This window comes from Mastomys coucha, unplaced genomic scaffold, assembly GCF_008632895.1.
Source record: "Mastomys coucha isolate ucsf_1 unplaced genomic scaffold, UCSF_Mcou_1 pScaffold22, whole genome shotgun sequence".
NCBI classification, from domain to species: domain Eukaryota; kingdom Metazoa; phylum Chordata; class Mammalia; order Rodentia; family Muridae; genus Mastomys; species Mastomys coucha.
Genome location: NW_022196905.1, coordinates 27,755,246 through 27,771,057, shown reverse-complemented (window position 1 = coordinate 27,771,057; position 15,812 = coordinate 27,755,246). Strand labels below are relative to the sequence as shown.

General features: G+C 47.1%; 1 protein-coding gene across 3 annotated transcripts in view; it reads right to left on the bottom strand.

Annotated features, from left to right (window-relative positions):
- Window positions 1-593: 593 nt before the first annotated feature.
- Window positions 594-15,812, bottom strand: part of Maea (macrophage erythroblast attacher) — a 36,855-nt gene continuing 21,636 nt past the window's right edge. For all 3 annotated transcript variants that reach the window (XM_031340804.1, XM_031340805.1, XM_031340806.1), the window contains exons 2-9: window positions 15,507-15,689; window positions 13,409-13,612; window positions 11,469-11,591; window positions 8,582-8,658; window positions 5,286-5,394; window positions 3,383-3,516; window positions 2,092-2,287; window positions 594-1,615 (exon numbers count right to left, since the gene is read on the bottom strand). In XM_031340804.1, coding sequence (XP_031196664.1) covers window positions 1,520-1,615; window positions 2,092-2,287; window positions 3,383-3,516; window positions 5,286-5,394; window positions 8,582-8,658; window positions 11,469-11,591; window positions 13,409-13,612; window positions 15,507-15,689 — 1,122 coding nt within the window. In that variant the 3' untranslated portion in view covers window positions 594-1,519. The remainder of the gene's footprint in view (window positions 1,616-2,091; window positions 2,288-3,382; window positions 3,517-5,285; window positions 5,395-8,581; window positions 8,659-11,468; window positions 11,592-13,408; window positions 13,613-15,506; window positions 15,690-15,812) is intronic.

Genomic DNA, 15,812 nt, shown 5'->3' with positions numbered 1-15,812 from the left:
CCCAAAATGGGCATAAGGTGCTCCAGAGAGCACTGGGAAGCAGTGGGTACCCCCACCAATTTGAACTGGGACAGGTGTGTTTGGCCACATTGGCAGAAGTAGGTGATGTGGCCAATGCAGCTGCCACAGAGGAAGAACCATAGCTACAGAGCTAAAGAAGGACCCACGTGGGTAAGCGGAAGTGAAGAGAACACTCCGAACACCTACTTGGCAGTGTGTACAGCTCAACCCCTTGCCTCCAACAGTGGTTCCTAAGGTCCCAAGAACATAGAGCCTAAGACCAGCTACCAAGATCCAGTTTGGTCCTCCAACACGCCTGCAATGCTCTGGCTCCAGGTAGGCACTGACTGGACCAGCAGGAGCCAACTGTTATCTTAGGACTCTAGATATTTGTGCCCTCATTCCTTAGAAAAGCCCTCTGGAGGTTAGCAGACAATGTTTTGTATACTGGGCCAAAATCGGTATGCTGAGTGCCCTTCACTGTACTGACAGACAGACTCAGGTCCCACAGAGGTGCTGTATGGCCTACTTACTGGTTGGCAGGGTTAGCAAAAGACACCTGAGGTCTTAACAAACACCCCACACCAAAAAAATGAGAAATAGAAAGCTATTTTATTAACACGCTTTACATTTACAGTTCATTAGCTAATCAACATCAACATGCAAAAATAAGCGCTAGATACAAACCTCTACAATATGGTTGTGTGTGAATTACAATGGTTCATTTGCTTTGAAAACCCGTCAGTACTTATTTTAGCTGAACTATCAGTTTCTGTAATGAAAAGCATGTACGCTCTAGGACTACGGAACCACCTGGCAAGGCCTCTGCAGAAACTCAGTGCAGTGGCTTTCCCGTGAATACATTCTCAAAGCAGGAGATAAGGCGGTGCTGGAAGGTGAGACACTGACCCTGTGCAGACACAGCCCCAGACGCCCTGGCCACGTGGGCAGGGCCTCCTCACGTAGCAGCCCAGGTGCGTGTGGTGCACGGTGCTTTGGCAGCAGCTAGACAGTGAAGTCAGGAAAGGCCTCGGCACCACGTCACAAGTCACTGCAGCCAACCTGGTATGGCCAGCACCTTGCCCAGGCTATGACCAACAGGAGTTGGCAAAGGACCAGCCTGCTCCTCAAGCTCCCGAGTCCCATCACTAGCAAAAGGAAGGAAACGGAGAAACACAGGGAAACAACCGATGAACCGATTCCTACTTCTGAGGTGCTCTGGATTTCCCGGGTGAACGTTCAGGTTGCACTCTAGAGAGTTTCGAGAGGTGCAAGAACCTGCAGAGGCATCATCGACTTATGTTACAAATCCTACCAATCAAACGCTGTTCTCAAGCACAGACTTATTAAATCTCACTTCCTCTTTTTCTAAGAGTATTTGTTGTTGCTCACTGATCTTTGGTCGCAAGAAACAAATGCCGATGCAGGCTGGGGTCTGGGGTCAGGGGTCAGGGCAGGAAGGCATGGCTCCCACCCACCACAGCCTCCGGCCGAGGGCGTGCACGTGGCGACGCAGGGCCTACATGATGTATACTTTCTCAGCTTGGGAGAAGTGGAAGACTTCTTTGGTTCTTGGGCAAACAACTTTATCATCTTGACGAATAGAAAGCAGAGACTGGAAAACAAAACCAGAGTTATGCATTAAAATGTGAAAACCCCATGCAAACTAAGATCTGAATTAAGGTTCATTCCAAAAAATAAGCTACCATAGAATAAACCATCTAATAGTATTTACTTCTGAGTATTTTGCCCGCATGCATGTACATGTCTGTGCTTGATGCCTGTGAAAATCAGAACAGCAGGTCAGACTCCATGGAACTCAAGTCACTCCTGGAACTAGATAGCTGTAGATGGTTGTGAGCTACCAAGCAGGTATTTGAAACCAAACCCAGGTCCTCTGCAGGAGCAACAAACGCTCTTAACCATGGAGCCATCTCCTCAGCCTCAAGCCATCTAATCCTACAAAATCACTTCCTGAAGGCACACCTGTCACATGTGGCACACCCCTACCCCAGTGCCCTTACCCTTAAACAGCTGCCCTGCCCTGCCCAGCCCAGCCCAGCCCACAGCCCTGATATTTGGGCCCCTCACATTGTAGCCATAGACATAGCCATTAGGCAGCATCATGGGTGGGTTGTTCTCATTCATCACGTCACCAGAGATCTTGCAGACCAAGCGGGAGTTGGCACAGTGAGCCATGGGCAGGGGCTGCGCCAGTTTGTTCAGAGAGCGGCTGCACACAGGGCAGTCAGGGCTCTTGGAGCTTCCATCCTCCTTGTAGCACTGTCTGTACACAGGATTAAGGAAATGCTGTACCAACAAGATCAGTAACAAGGCGGTATGCTGTGACTCTAGCCACAGGGCATCCTTGTGACCACAGGGACACCAAGCAGAAAACAAACAGAACTAATATACAACTTAAAAGAATGCCACAGTCATTCAATATCAATGTTCACAGAGACCTGATGCAAGACAAGCCATTGGTATTGCCACCCAGTGGCACAACAGTACACTTGCTGGCACCCTCACATCCAACTCAAATTTCTTCAGAGAGCAGGCAAAGTATGAGTCAGGGATGTTCTGGTGTATTGCCAGAAGGTGGCAGGCAAGCACATGCTTACGCTCCAGTCCACCAGAGATGGTGAAAAGGATAGTCCTTGAGCCTCAGCTTGGAACACAGCACAACAGGTACCAGCTGTGATGCCAGAAGAGTCACTACCTTGTAGGACAGTCATACAGAATGGGTTTGGCTACATGTAGCCATCAGGCCAGGCACATAAAAGGGACAGGTTCAGTCAGAGAGGTTTAGCCATACAAAGGAGAGTCACCCTCAGTGGTGGTGGTAGTGTCAGACCCACGAGAGGTTAGTCTGAGTTCTGACTATAGGAACCATACAAGGGATGGGAGTCAAACATGTGAGCAAGGATCAACCACACAAGGGACAAGATCAGCCACACCAAAAGTGAAAATCTACCATGGGGGGTGGGAGTGGAGGGTTGGAGGATTGGAGGATTGGGAGGTATCCATCACAGGAAGGAATAGGTCAGCTATGCAATGGGGAGTCATACAAGGGATGGGTCAGTCACCTTCAGGGCATCGTAGGCCAAATACAAACAAGGAGGGGTCAGCCTTTCTTGTCTTTCCTGCAGAGGGAGGCTGCCTCCTTTCCGGAGCCATGACCATTATGAGTCAAGCTGAGAAGTCAAACTGGCTAGACAGGGCTCAAGTCTCGAGGGCTCTTGGGAAGCCAGTATCAGGTACACAGAAACATTTGAAATGGAAAAGCCACAGAGGACACACAGACCAAAGGAAGACCAAGATGCTGGGCCCCAAGGCCCTCCCAACCTTTACCCCAGAGGATAAGGTAGAGCAAGGAGGATACGGGGTCTTTATTGCTGAGAGCCCAGCCTGCAGGGTGAGGGTGAAGACAGAGCTGTTTCCTAGCTGGTGCAGCCGGTAGTTGTCATATCGAAACTGTTGGATCAGCATTCGCCACCGGGCTGGGTCCAGGAGGTCCTGAAAGACAATGTAGAGGTGCTGGGACCCTCCCCTGGCAGTTACTAGGAGGCCCAGCCAGTACAGATGCCCCAACAGCCACAAGACACCTGTTGGTTTAATGTTTCAGAACACTCCCTGGTTTGTATCCTGTGGTTTTGAAAAAATGAAACAGAACTGCAGAGAATTAAAGCTGAAAGAGAGGTCACTCCAGAGAAGAAATGCTAGACAGACAATAACAGATGACCTCAGCTCAGAATTATCCCTGGTTGATGTTGTGACTTAAACAGATGTATGCCCATGTACAAAAAGAAAGAGATAATAAAGCCTCTCGCATCACTAGGGTAACCACACACTTCACCTGCACCTTTCTATAAACACACTGTTCAGTATGACTTCAACAGAAGCAGTCCATGGGACTGTGCCAAGCTTGAGAAAGGACAGCATGAGCCTTCAGGGCCTTTCTAGGTTCAGCCACCACTTTCCTCTAAAGGAAGCTTCCTCTCTGCCTCCCTCACTAGTGCCCTGGTTCTTCCCTCCTTAATTTATCAAAGTCATTCTTTCAGTTCTCTTTTAGCTCTCTGTACCCTAAATTTCCTGCCTGCCCCTAAGACCAGGGGGGTTTCTGGTGTGATCTTGTCTTTTCTTTCAGGTCACCAAAAGTCTGTCACTGTCAGGACTTGATAGTGATAAGGTAAGCCTGTTACCCTGCTAGCTTTGACCCCATGAGTAGACTTCTTGTGCTCACGTGAGACAGCAGGTATGTGCACCACGTACCTATCTATGTACTATGTATCCATGCCTGCTGTAATTCTCCCTGAACCATAACACTTTGCATTTGAGAGATGGTTCATTTTCTAACTCAGATGCCTCAGGCCCAAACCAAACCTCCAATACAGTGAAGAGAAATTTAAGGCATTAATTTAAAATATGAATGTAGGTATTTCTGACATTCTCTGGCCTGATGATATTTCAATACAAGATGTCCCATATTTCAAAGTTATACGGGGTTTACTAGGGCCCAGAGCAAATCCAGCAGTATTAACTGGGTTCTCTAGGGAAGGAACACATAGCTCTCCTCTGCTGGTTCCTAGAGTTAGGCCAACTATGGATGAGGCTGTAGGGCAGACACAAAGGCCTTTGACAGAGACCATTCTTAAGGCTCAGGGAACAAAGCATGTAACTCTATGAGCAAAACCTGTACTTGATGTCTTCTGAGGTCTTGGCTTGGTAAGAATATAGACTGAGCAAGGGTAAAAGCTATTCATGGCTCACTTGGGGCCAGGAACAGACAGCTCAAACTGGGTCTGAGGTTTATACAAAGCTATCTGAGCCATGGAGCATGACTTCTCCCAGAACCTCTTCCACCACAGGCCAGAGAACAGCGGCTGAAGGCAATAGGCCTGCACCACGGAGAGAAACCAGGAACAACCAAGAAGGGAAAGATCACAACCGTGACCTTCTAGTGCTCTTTATACCCACAACTCCAGACTTACAGAAAAAGCAAGGAGGCCAGGCTGCTGATGTAACAGAAAGACTACAGGAAGAGAACACCTAGAAGGGCTGCCAGGGTGTGGAGACCCAGAGCTTTCCAGGTTGAAGCCTCTGAACCTCCGCCTCTAAGTTCTCACCAGCTAGATGAGAATAAAGTGAGGGGTATACAGCTGAATAGAACAATACATCAGACTGGCTGGCCCCCAAGAGTTGGTCAACACTCTCTAATCCACCCCACAGGACTCATGACTCCAAGGACCAGCAGGAACACAGATAAATAGGGACATGAACATTACCTTGTATGGGGAGATGTGTGTGTCTGGTGGGAAGGCCAACATGCCCATGACCTGGCGGACCTCATCCAGCTGGCTCCCTTCAGCCTGACTGAAGTGTTTTCTTGCATGTCTAAAAAACAACATTTTGGCACATTTAGGTTTATATTCCCAACTTTTTAATAATTAATTCAACAATTCATGTCAGAAGACAACTTGTCGAGAGTTAGAACCTTCCTTCTACCATGAGATCTCAGTGGTTAAAGTCGTGTTGTCAAGCTTGGAGGCATGTACCTTTCCCTGCTGCTGAACCAACTCATAATGCCCAAATATCCAATTTTAAAGATCTGGACTAACAGGTCTTTCAGAGACTGGTACAAAAGAATCCCATCCCAGAAGATGTTCTGGGGGGTGGGGATTGGGGTTGGGGGGAGGGGTGTCAAGATATCAGGAGATGCATTCACTTATGGCTAGAATTAACTGCTTGAGCCCTTGAGTGACTCCAATTGCCCTGAGTGCTTACCTTTCTTGTCCAGGGACATCTACTCCAGTATTTTCAATTGAAAGTTGTTTGAAGCAACTCAGGCCCACGGACAGACTAACAACGCTTTCTAACTCATCATGTATAAGCAAACATACACTATGATCTTTTAAACTGTGATACATATGGTTGGCTCCTGACCAGCCTGGAAGGACTGGGAAGCCAGAAGGAAGAATATAGAATTCTCCTCTGCTGGCCATTAGCCATGAAGGCCTTAGGTTTCATATCTCTCCACAAGGCCTCATCCACTGTCATGTCCTCTACAGCCACAGTCCCTCCTGTAGGACCAAACCATCTAACCAGTGGCCAGTGACACAGCAGAACCCATGGAACCAAGTCCTGAGGTAGCCTCGAGGTGAGAATGTGTATGTATGCTTAGAGAGTAAAGTTGGTGGAAGATATCACCAAACAGTCCCCAGGGAGTAGCAAGATGACCCCAAAGCCAGAGGAAGAGGTATCCAGGTTTAGGACATAGCCAGCTGGTTTACATAGCTTTCCACTTAACAGAAACAGCGGACAGAGACCAGCACCAGGCCTAGGACTCTGGCATCCTAATCCCAAGGCAGAAGAATTGATCTTGCTTTAATGTACATCACAGACAGTATAAGGGAAAAAACAAACAAAACAAAACAAAACAAAGCATACTATTTGGCACTTCATTGTGTCCCAAGGGATACCCCTACATGCTGATAGCTTGGTTGCCAGCCTATGGCACAAGGTACCAGAAAGGTTAGGGGGTAGAGCCTACTGCAATGAGTCAGGTCATTTGGTGTGTTCCTGAAGGAATGGTAGTTCCCTGGCCCTTCCCACTCTGCATTTCCTGATTGCCCTGAACTGGGCAGCTGTGCTTCATGACACACTTCTGCAGTCTAGTTCTTCTCATCACAGATCTGTGCAATGGGACTAAGTAACCATGGACAGGAAACACAAGCCAACACGAGCCTATCTGCCCATGAAGGTGTTTGCCTCAGTTATACATCATACTGGTAAAAGTGACAACTGGCATACAGTGATGTCAAGTTTTTCTTTACTGGAGTGTGAGACATCCAGAGACTGATATACCCGAACCAGTCAGCCATCCAGCACTTGAAAGCTCTGAGGACAGTGACACTGTGGAGACACAGGTCAAGTGGCAGGCATGAGGCTGAGGAGAGGATTGCTAAACTCAGGAGTCTAAAGTTGGGTAGCTCACTGAGAGCCTATTTTTTTTCTTTCCTTCTTTCTTCCTTTTTTACATTTTGATAGGAACTTGCTATGTAGACCAGGCTATCCCCAACCTCACAGGGATCCACTTGCCTCTACCTTCTAACTGCTAGGATTAGAGACATATACCACCACTTCAGGCAAGACCAAAGTCTTAAAAAAAGAAATGAGAGGAAAAATTAACTTGGTGATAGAGCACTTGTCTACCATGCTCAGGTCCCAGAAAGAAGGGGGATCAAAGGAGGGCATTCACATGTGTAGGTAGCTCATGGTCTCCTATTCACAAATGCATGAGACAAGGTGAAATGAGGTCCACAGTCAGCTCTAGCACTCCCTGCCCTCATCCTCCCATGCTCCTAAGGAATAGCATTCCTGGGTTTACTAAAACCTCAGCCTGGGCTGGGCCTGCAGGACTCTGTGCTTCCCACGTGGGACATGCCACTGCTGAGTCTCAGCCATCACAGACTGACACCATCTGAAGATTCCTTCAGTGCCTACGCTGGGAAATGTCACCAGCTCAGCACATGTCCAGGGTCTACCACATGAAGTCCCCTGTTCATCACAGTTTCATGTGACAGTCTAAACACTAAAGCCGCCATGTGAGCTAGGCTGGCATCCCAACCATTCATGTAAACCCATGTGATCAGAGCTCTGCATCCCATCTTTTCCACTTCGGGAAGAGTCATCGGCTTTAAGTAACAAGTATGCTCCAAGGGAATCTGAACTGGTCAGTTCAGTTTCTTGGTCTGATGCTTTCTTCACGGCCATCTGAATGTCCTTCCTTCCCTGTTCACATTCCAGGACTAACTGAGCAGAAGAAACCTTGGCAAAACTGGAATTGAAGAACCTCCAACTGCAGAAGTTACTGCTCCAGCTTTGGCATGCACTGACTAGACGCCTGGTGGACACCAGGAAGGCTTTACAAAGCTGTGGGTCAGGAGGAGGAGTGGAAAGTGGTGCATGGAAACTGACATTCAGTCAAACAAGGATAAGCAGGAATGACAGCTGGCCTTTCCACTCTTATGTTTGACTGCTAGCGACCCAGTATGAACCTGACAGGTAGAGGCCACACAGGCAGCCAGCCACTCTTCTCTGTACCCTTTTGGCAGAAATAGACCTCAGAGGCTCAGATATGCCTGCAGAAAGCCCTCAGGTAATCTTCCTATTGTGAGCATGCTCTCAAATGGCCATGTGGAAAACAGACCAAGAAACTTTGAACTGACCAGTTCAGATACCCTTGGAGCATACTTAAAGCTGATGACTATTCCCCAAGTGGAAAAGATGGGGTGCACAGCCCTGATCACACGAGTTTACATGAGTGGTTGGAATGCCAGCCTAGCTCACTTGGCAGCTATTAAGGTCTAGAATGCCACATGAAACTGTCTGATGAGCAGGGGACCTCAACCTAATATCTGGCTTGGGAACACAAGAGATTTAGTGGTCATGCAAGATTGAGGCCATCAGACTGGAAGTGCCCAACATGTGTCTCCCTCTCCAGCTGTGGAGGTCAGGGAGGGGCAATGGCATGAGTGTCTCATGCCTTACCAAAAAAAACCCTGTACACGCCATATCCTACCTCACAGCATCCAGGCGCTTGTTCTGCCGGACAAGTTCAATGAACTCCTGAATCCTGAGGCTGAACTCTAGACAGCTCTGAGGGAAAAGACAGACAAGAGTTAGAAAGAGCCACCTGTCAGGAGTGCCATGGTCTAGGCACCTGGGCACCAAGATCCTCAGGTCTCACAAATTCTACCATTAAAGCTCAGGGTGCTGGGAAGAAGTGTTATTACCAGAGCCTCTATTCTGATAGAAGAGGCAGAAGTTTTCTTCTGGCAGGGCCAATGCACTATGCAGATGGTGAGCCCAATCCTCTAAGGCAGCCATGTTGCATCCAAATGGGCAGCAGACAGGGACTGCCATCAGCTCCCAGAGTGCATGGGGTGGTAAGTGACTGCATAAGAAAGGGCCGAGGTCTTCCAGGTCCCATAGTATACAAATGCTACAAAGCACTATTCCTTTAAACATACTTCCTCTAGCTGGCATGGTGGTACATATCTTTAATCACAGCACTCAGGAGGCAGAGGCAGGCAGAGCCTTGTGATTTCAAGGCCAGATTGGTCTATATAGTAAGCTATATAGTGGTCTATATAGTTAGCTCCGGGACAGCCATGACTGTGTAAAAAGGATTTTTTTTTTTAAGTGTCCTCCCTCTCATTATCAGCAGGCTTCCACTCAGCACATTCTTGTCTGTCCTGTAACTGCCTGAGCAGTGGCTGCTCCAGAATAGGTAGGTTCTGTGAATGGCAGAAGCTCCAAGAGTTGCAGCTGTAAGGAAGCTCTAAGGTTAGCACCAAAGTGACTCTTGAGAATAGTAAGGGTGCACTTGCAGACGTAGTTTATACAGAAGGCCAGAGCAGAGCTGACTCTGAAAGTAGTGCCACAATCCAGTGCAGGCAGAAGTGACTGAATGAAGGAAGCTAGCCAGCAGAAAGAACTACCACCTCACACAGAAAGCAAGCCGCCTTCTGTGCAAGTAATAATCTAAACATCTTCAGGTACAGGCAGTAGAGCACATGCCCAGCATGTACAAAATCACCTATAAAGCCAGCACAGCACCTAGAAGGCCAGAGGTTAGCCTGGGCAATGCCCCCTAAAAGCCACTCAAGACTTTCAGCACACATAAAATACTTCCTGCCAGAAACGGGAATGAGGACATAAAAACTCATCTAAGACTAATTATTATGTCACTGACTGCACAGAAGACTTAAATTCAATTCCCCAGTGTTGCATCCTTTCCTACCTAGCTGCCTCTGTGTACCCAACTCCATGGCCCATTTCACTGTAACCCCAGCAGAACACACTCCACACAGGTACACAAGGCAGCTGCCTTGACATTGTATTCCACCAATACAATGTAACCGTACCTACACTGCTCTGTATGGGGACATGAAGATGAAAGGGAATGTCCACTCTTGTCTGACCCCTGCACTGCTCCCTCTGCACCCAGGCTGAGGGCAAAGCAGGCTGGAAGCACAGCACAGTCCAAACCAGGGCAGGAACAGTCCTGAGTGGTGGGAGCAGGCTTGAAATGATCAGGAAAAGTCAGGGCATCCCAAGGCTCCCCAGGGCCAGTCTGGTCCCACTAATGTGTGGAGAGGTGCTTGTGGATGCTCTGATCACTTAAAAGCCAGGCAAGCAGGAACTGAAGGTGAGCCTGCATGTTAAAGCCCTGCAAGCTGCAAAGTAACACTTCCTTCTATAGTTGGTAGGCAACAGTAGGCTGCTTAAAAGCAAAGGTATTGAAGGAAAAGCAGATTTTTTCTTTTTTTTGCAAAACATAACATAAACCTTAATCTGTCTATTATTTAGGAGCAATATTCACTCTAACAGTTAATTTTCAAATACCTTACCGATACAAAGGTGCCAATCAGGCATGCAAATCAGCTCTCCAAACCTAAATCTAAAACACCAAGTAGTGGGGTGCCTAGCCACCCTGTTCACTCTACAGCAGCTGGAGCCTCCAAGTTTACCACTCTGTGTGACTCCCAGACACAAGGCCTCCAGATTGCTCTTCAGTGTCCTGCCAAGTCTAGAGTTCTAAGCTACATTATAGATCATCTCTTGGTGCCCTGTTATATGGCACTCACAATTTAGTGAAACTGAGTCTGAGATGTTTCTCTCCCCGTCCAGTGTCTGATCTGTGGGACCTTAGTGCAGTATGGGTCTCCACTACCCTGATGGGAGAGGAGAGTATGTGTGCATGTGCACATTCCAATTATACAGGTAGGAGGGAGGGAGGGAAGGCGGACAGAACTGAGTAGGCTAGACTTATGTCTCAATTTTGGCTTCCCTTTTAGGAGTTCCGTACCAAGATCATTTCTTTAAGGGAGCCTTGAGTAGCAGAGAGTGTCATTCTTGGCTGGTGACTATATGCACCCCAACAAGCTCAACCAGATGGGTTAAAACAACACTCAGCTTAGAACACAAGACACATAGCTCCTCTGGTGGAGGCAGGGCTATTAATTAAAGCTAACACATTTCTGCTACGAAGCAGGGAGCAGGTTTAAGTTCTGTGGCTCTGTGTTTTACAAAGTGTATATTCGGTAGTACTGCAGCTTGGAGTCCTGAGCCCTTAGCTGACCAAGTAGAGAATCCACGGGCTGCCTCAACTTTTAAGTGCAACAGGAGTGAACATGCTGCACATGTAACAGGGCTCCATACTTCACTGCTGGCCAAACCAACACAAGACATTACCCCTAAGGAAGCACCATTACCCAAAACCCTGAACCCCACCTTAAACACAACAACTCTGCCTCACAAACTAAAACCAACCCAGAAGTCCACAAGCAGGTGAAGTCACAGTGGTCCTGGGTAGGTGACACAGCTTCCACCCAACCTTGGCCCCTCCTCCAAGATAGACCCGTCCATTCCCACCAGAAGACCAGCCTAGAAAGCTCACACACCTTCATCTTCCGGAGTCGGGACTTGTTATCATGGCACCAGGCAAGGCAGGTGGCTGTCTCACGCCTCTCCAAGGACTCCTCCACTTCTTTGGCTGTCAGGAACATCTCGATATTCACAAGGTCCTTAGAAGAAGGGGCAGCTCAGGTCACAACATGCCTGTGGCCTACCAGCAGGGGCAACTGGTTTCTACCCTCTTCGCCAGGCCTCCCACCCTGAGTTTAGGCTCAGTCCTAGTACACCCTACATCTGGTCCAACCTGTCTAGGTCACTGCTCATAGACAAGGCAGTAAGATTCCAGGGAACAAAAATGGTCCACAAGGACTGGTTAGGGGAACCAGAACCATCCTGTTGTAGTAAAGGACAGACAAGGAACATAAGCACTACATACACTTGGGCTGGCTCCCAGCAGGGGTTCAGGCTCTGTTAACTCTTCCTTCACTAACTTTTGTCAGGCATTTTGTTGTAGCAACAACAAAAATAACTAACACCCCACCAAGCCCCCAATGTAAGGTACAACATAAAGTAAAATCTTGCTTTGTCTATTCTGAACACATTTGAAAATGTCTCTCTCTCTCTCTCTGGGGGGGAGGGGGAGGAGAGATGCAACACTTTCCCCAGTGCCTAGGCTCTTTGAAGAGGGCCAAAGATGGATCATCTGGTGAGCTCTGGAGGATTCACCCAAGCTCAGGGCCCCTCTACATCAAATGGTCCACCAAGATTAGCAAAAATGAGGGGCTGGGCCAATGAGATGTATGCACATTACAGGAAGAGCAGAAAAGCTACCTGAAGAAAATGGACATGTGTCCAATTTTTTAAAAATCACACTGATTTATATATTAGTGGGTAGACATACAGAGGACAATTTGCAAGAATCAGTTCTTTCTTTCTACCATGTAGTTCACGGGGCTCAAAATCAGTTAAGTTTTGGCAACAAGTGTCTTACCTCCTGGACCATCTCACTAGCCTGAAAACATAATTTCAAAAGCAAAATTTCTTTCTGAAATGTACTCTAACAAAAGCACATTAATAAAAGACAATTTCTCAACCAACAAAGAGAATACCAGCACAAAACAACTGATAATTTCTAGTTTAGCCATGGGCAGTATGCTCCTGCCAGGATCTACTGAGACCTGATGTTCTTCCTGCCACACTCCTTGGCAAGGGTCTTTGTTACCATCTTATCCCACCTCCGGACACTACACATTGCACAAGAGTGATGAGGGGAGGGAAGGGAGTTGAAGCAGCTCCTTCCAGAGCATGTAGGCAGGGCATGCACATACAGCTGCTGTACATGGTGTAGACACAGCCTTTAAGTCAAAGAAATCATAAGAAAAATCTCCTTTTGTTCCATTTCAAAATAAACAATTTTAACAAGCAGACTTGAACGATGGTGTGAGATAGCTCAGTTGGGTAAAGATGCTTGCCACCAAGCATGACAACCTGAGTTCAAGCTCCACAACTTCCATGGTAGGAGAAAACTGACTCCCAAAAGATACTCATGATTGCCCAAACATATGCAAATTTCCCAAAGAAATTCATCATGACATGAGAAATTTAATAAAAAATTAAAAAAAAAATGGATTACCAGAAAAAGAAAAATAGGGTAACCATGGGCTCAGTGATGCACTCTATGGTGGCCAAGCACAGGCTGGGTTTTCAGTGTCTAGCAGCAGGGGCCATAACAGTGGTCTGGTCAGGGGCAGAAGGTAGCAATACCTTTCCTGGCTATTTGGCCATGTCACTGGCTCCAGGGAGCTCTGTCAAGAACACTAACCTCCTGGCCTCCTCAGGTACTGAAGGCTAACAAGTTCAAGTTATCCAAAAGCAAGTCAATTGTATTGTCACTGACTGTTGGGCACCCACCACAGGTGGAAACAGAAGGGAATGCAATGGTGCTCACTCACACCCAGGCAGGGGACTGAGAGTTCCAAAAGCCCACCTCAATGCCACTCTGGCGAGCCAGCTTCACAGCTGTGTTGTAGTAGCCACAGCGGAGCAGATGCTCCACCATCATCCGGTCCATGCGCTTCCGCTTCCACATGCTGGCTGCTGCTGGCTGGTCACTGCTGTGCTCCTTGAGGTGCTCGATCCTACGTTTGCAGAGCTTGGCACTCTCATCCTCGGCCTGGATGGACTCTACTGCCTAAGTCACAGCAGACACAGTTGAGATGGTCTGTCCCATGAACCACACTACCAGCCATGAAAACATATGTATGTGCCTCTCCTCTGAATGCTTACGAAAAGATAAGCAAGGAAAAGCTGGGGATGTTGTTGGACTAGATATAGAAATAAAAGAAATCGGGTTCTACATTTGTTTGGGGTGAATTTGTATGAGACAGTGATTACTGAGAGAAACATGACACACCACCAACCATTTCACGTGCTTGTTGGGCACATGTGAGGCCTCATTTCACTTAAGAAGGTTTACCAAAAATTTCTATCTTGTGTTGGTTTAAGCTGCATTGTCAAATGCTTAAAATCTGAAATTTGTTGTACTTCCTCTCTTATTATTTACTATAAAGTTATTCTTCATTCATTCATTTTGCAATAGGATCCAACTATGTAACCCTAGCTGGCCTGGAACTTGCTATGTAAACCAGGCTGCTGTTAAACTCAGAAAAACTCTTCTGGCTCTCTCGCCTGAATACCAGGATTAAAAGCATGTGTCACCATGTTGAGCCTGGTTTTTAAATCCTTCATATATTTCTTTTAGAAGTTAATTTGGTTCTAAGTTAAATCCTAAGTTAAAATGTTCTCAATGTGCGCTGTCCAACATGGCTGCCATAACCCTGTGTATCACTGAATTTCCAAGGAACCAGGTCTCATGTCATTAAGTAACTTTTTATAGTCATATACCTAATAGCTAAATGCAAGATACCACAAGGCAGGCCCCTACCGGCTTTCTTTCCTCAAACACCACCATCACTTTTTGTCCCTTTCCTTGGCTACTGTTGAGGTTGCTCTCAGTCTGAGCTCTTCCATCTCACTGTGTAACAACACTCTAGGTAAGTTTATCTTTACCTATGAGCCAATGACTTTTTAGTAGCCCTATCATTCACCCTGTCCTGTCTCTACCCTTCTCTGGGCTCTGAGCAATCATGTCAGAAGTCCATGATCTCTAATACATTTGTCCTTCTATTTACACAGTATTCTATACAATCTCTTTGGAACTACTTTCCAAGCCTTGGTATTGAAATAACCACCACCAGCCTGGTTATTATTTGCTTGTGACAGAGTCTCACTATGTGGCCCTAGCCAGCCTGGAGCTTAGTATGTAGACCAGTCAGCCTTAAACTCAAACAGATCAACTCTTTTTCCCAGATGCTGGGATTAAAGGTACGTGCCAGTGTTCAGCCTCAGTTAACAGTTTTTTGTTTGTTTGTTTTTGTTTGTTTTGTTTTTTGAGACAGGGTTTCTCTGTATAGCCCTAGCTGTCCTCGAACTCACTCTGTAGACCAGGCTGGCCTCGAACTCAGAAATCCACCTGCCTCTGCCTCCCAAGCGCTGGGATTAAAGGCGTGCGCCAATACTGCCCAGCCTCAGTTAACTGTTTTTTAACCTGGCATTTTCACTCATTCTTTTTAAAACTCTAAATATGTTTTTATACTTTCTGTTTCCTACAGGTTTTCAAGTTGTTTTCTGTCCCACTGTCCTGGCGCCCAAAGTCATCTGTCAAGTCACTTCCCATGTTCAGATAGTGTTCCAAGGCAGCTGCAGTCCTCTGACCTTTCCTTAGATCTGACTCCTATCTGCGACTCAGACTGCCAATTCTCTTCTGCTGCCTGAGTTCTCTAACGGCTTCAGGAAGATGTTTTAAAGGACTATTCCTATCTTCAAAGGATCATCTTCAGACTTAGATCATTTTGACAGTTCCAGGAAGTCCTAGGGTGAACACCAGTCTCTGCAAGCCCTAGCTTCCTCATAGGTTAGGCTTCGGACACTTTGATTCTCTTTCTAGTAGCATGAGGCCAGGATATCCTGCCCACAATCTGCCTGTCTCAAATCTCCTAGCCAGGACCTACTCCCAGAGGACAAACCTTCCTCTTGAGGACACTCAGCTTCTCCACCACACCATCCAATAGGCTGACCACAGAGTCCACAGCTGGGCAACTACTCAAGGTCTTCTCAAGCTCAGCTACCACCATGGTGACGTGGCTGGTCTCTCGGTCGATGTTCTTCTGAGCAGCTCGGAAGCGTTTATTCAGTGTCTCATAGGGCACCTAGACAAGAAAAGGCAGAAAACCTCAGCCCTGACCTTCAATACATGGATACAGCCTTGTACATGGACCTCCTTCACATCAGGCACAGGCAGCCTAAGACTCTCAGCTTTCAAAAAAACATTT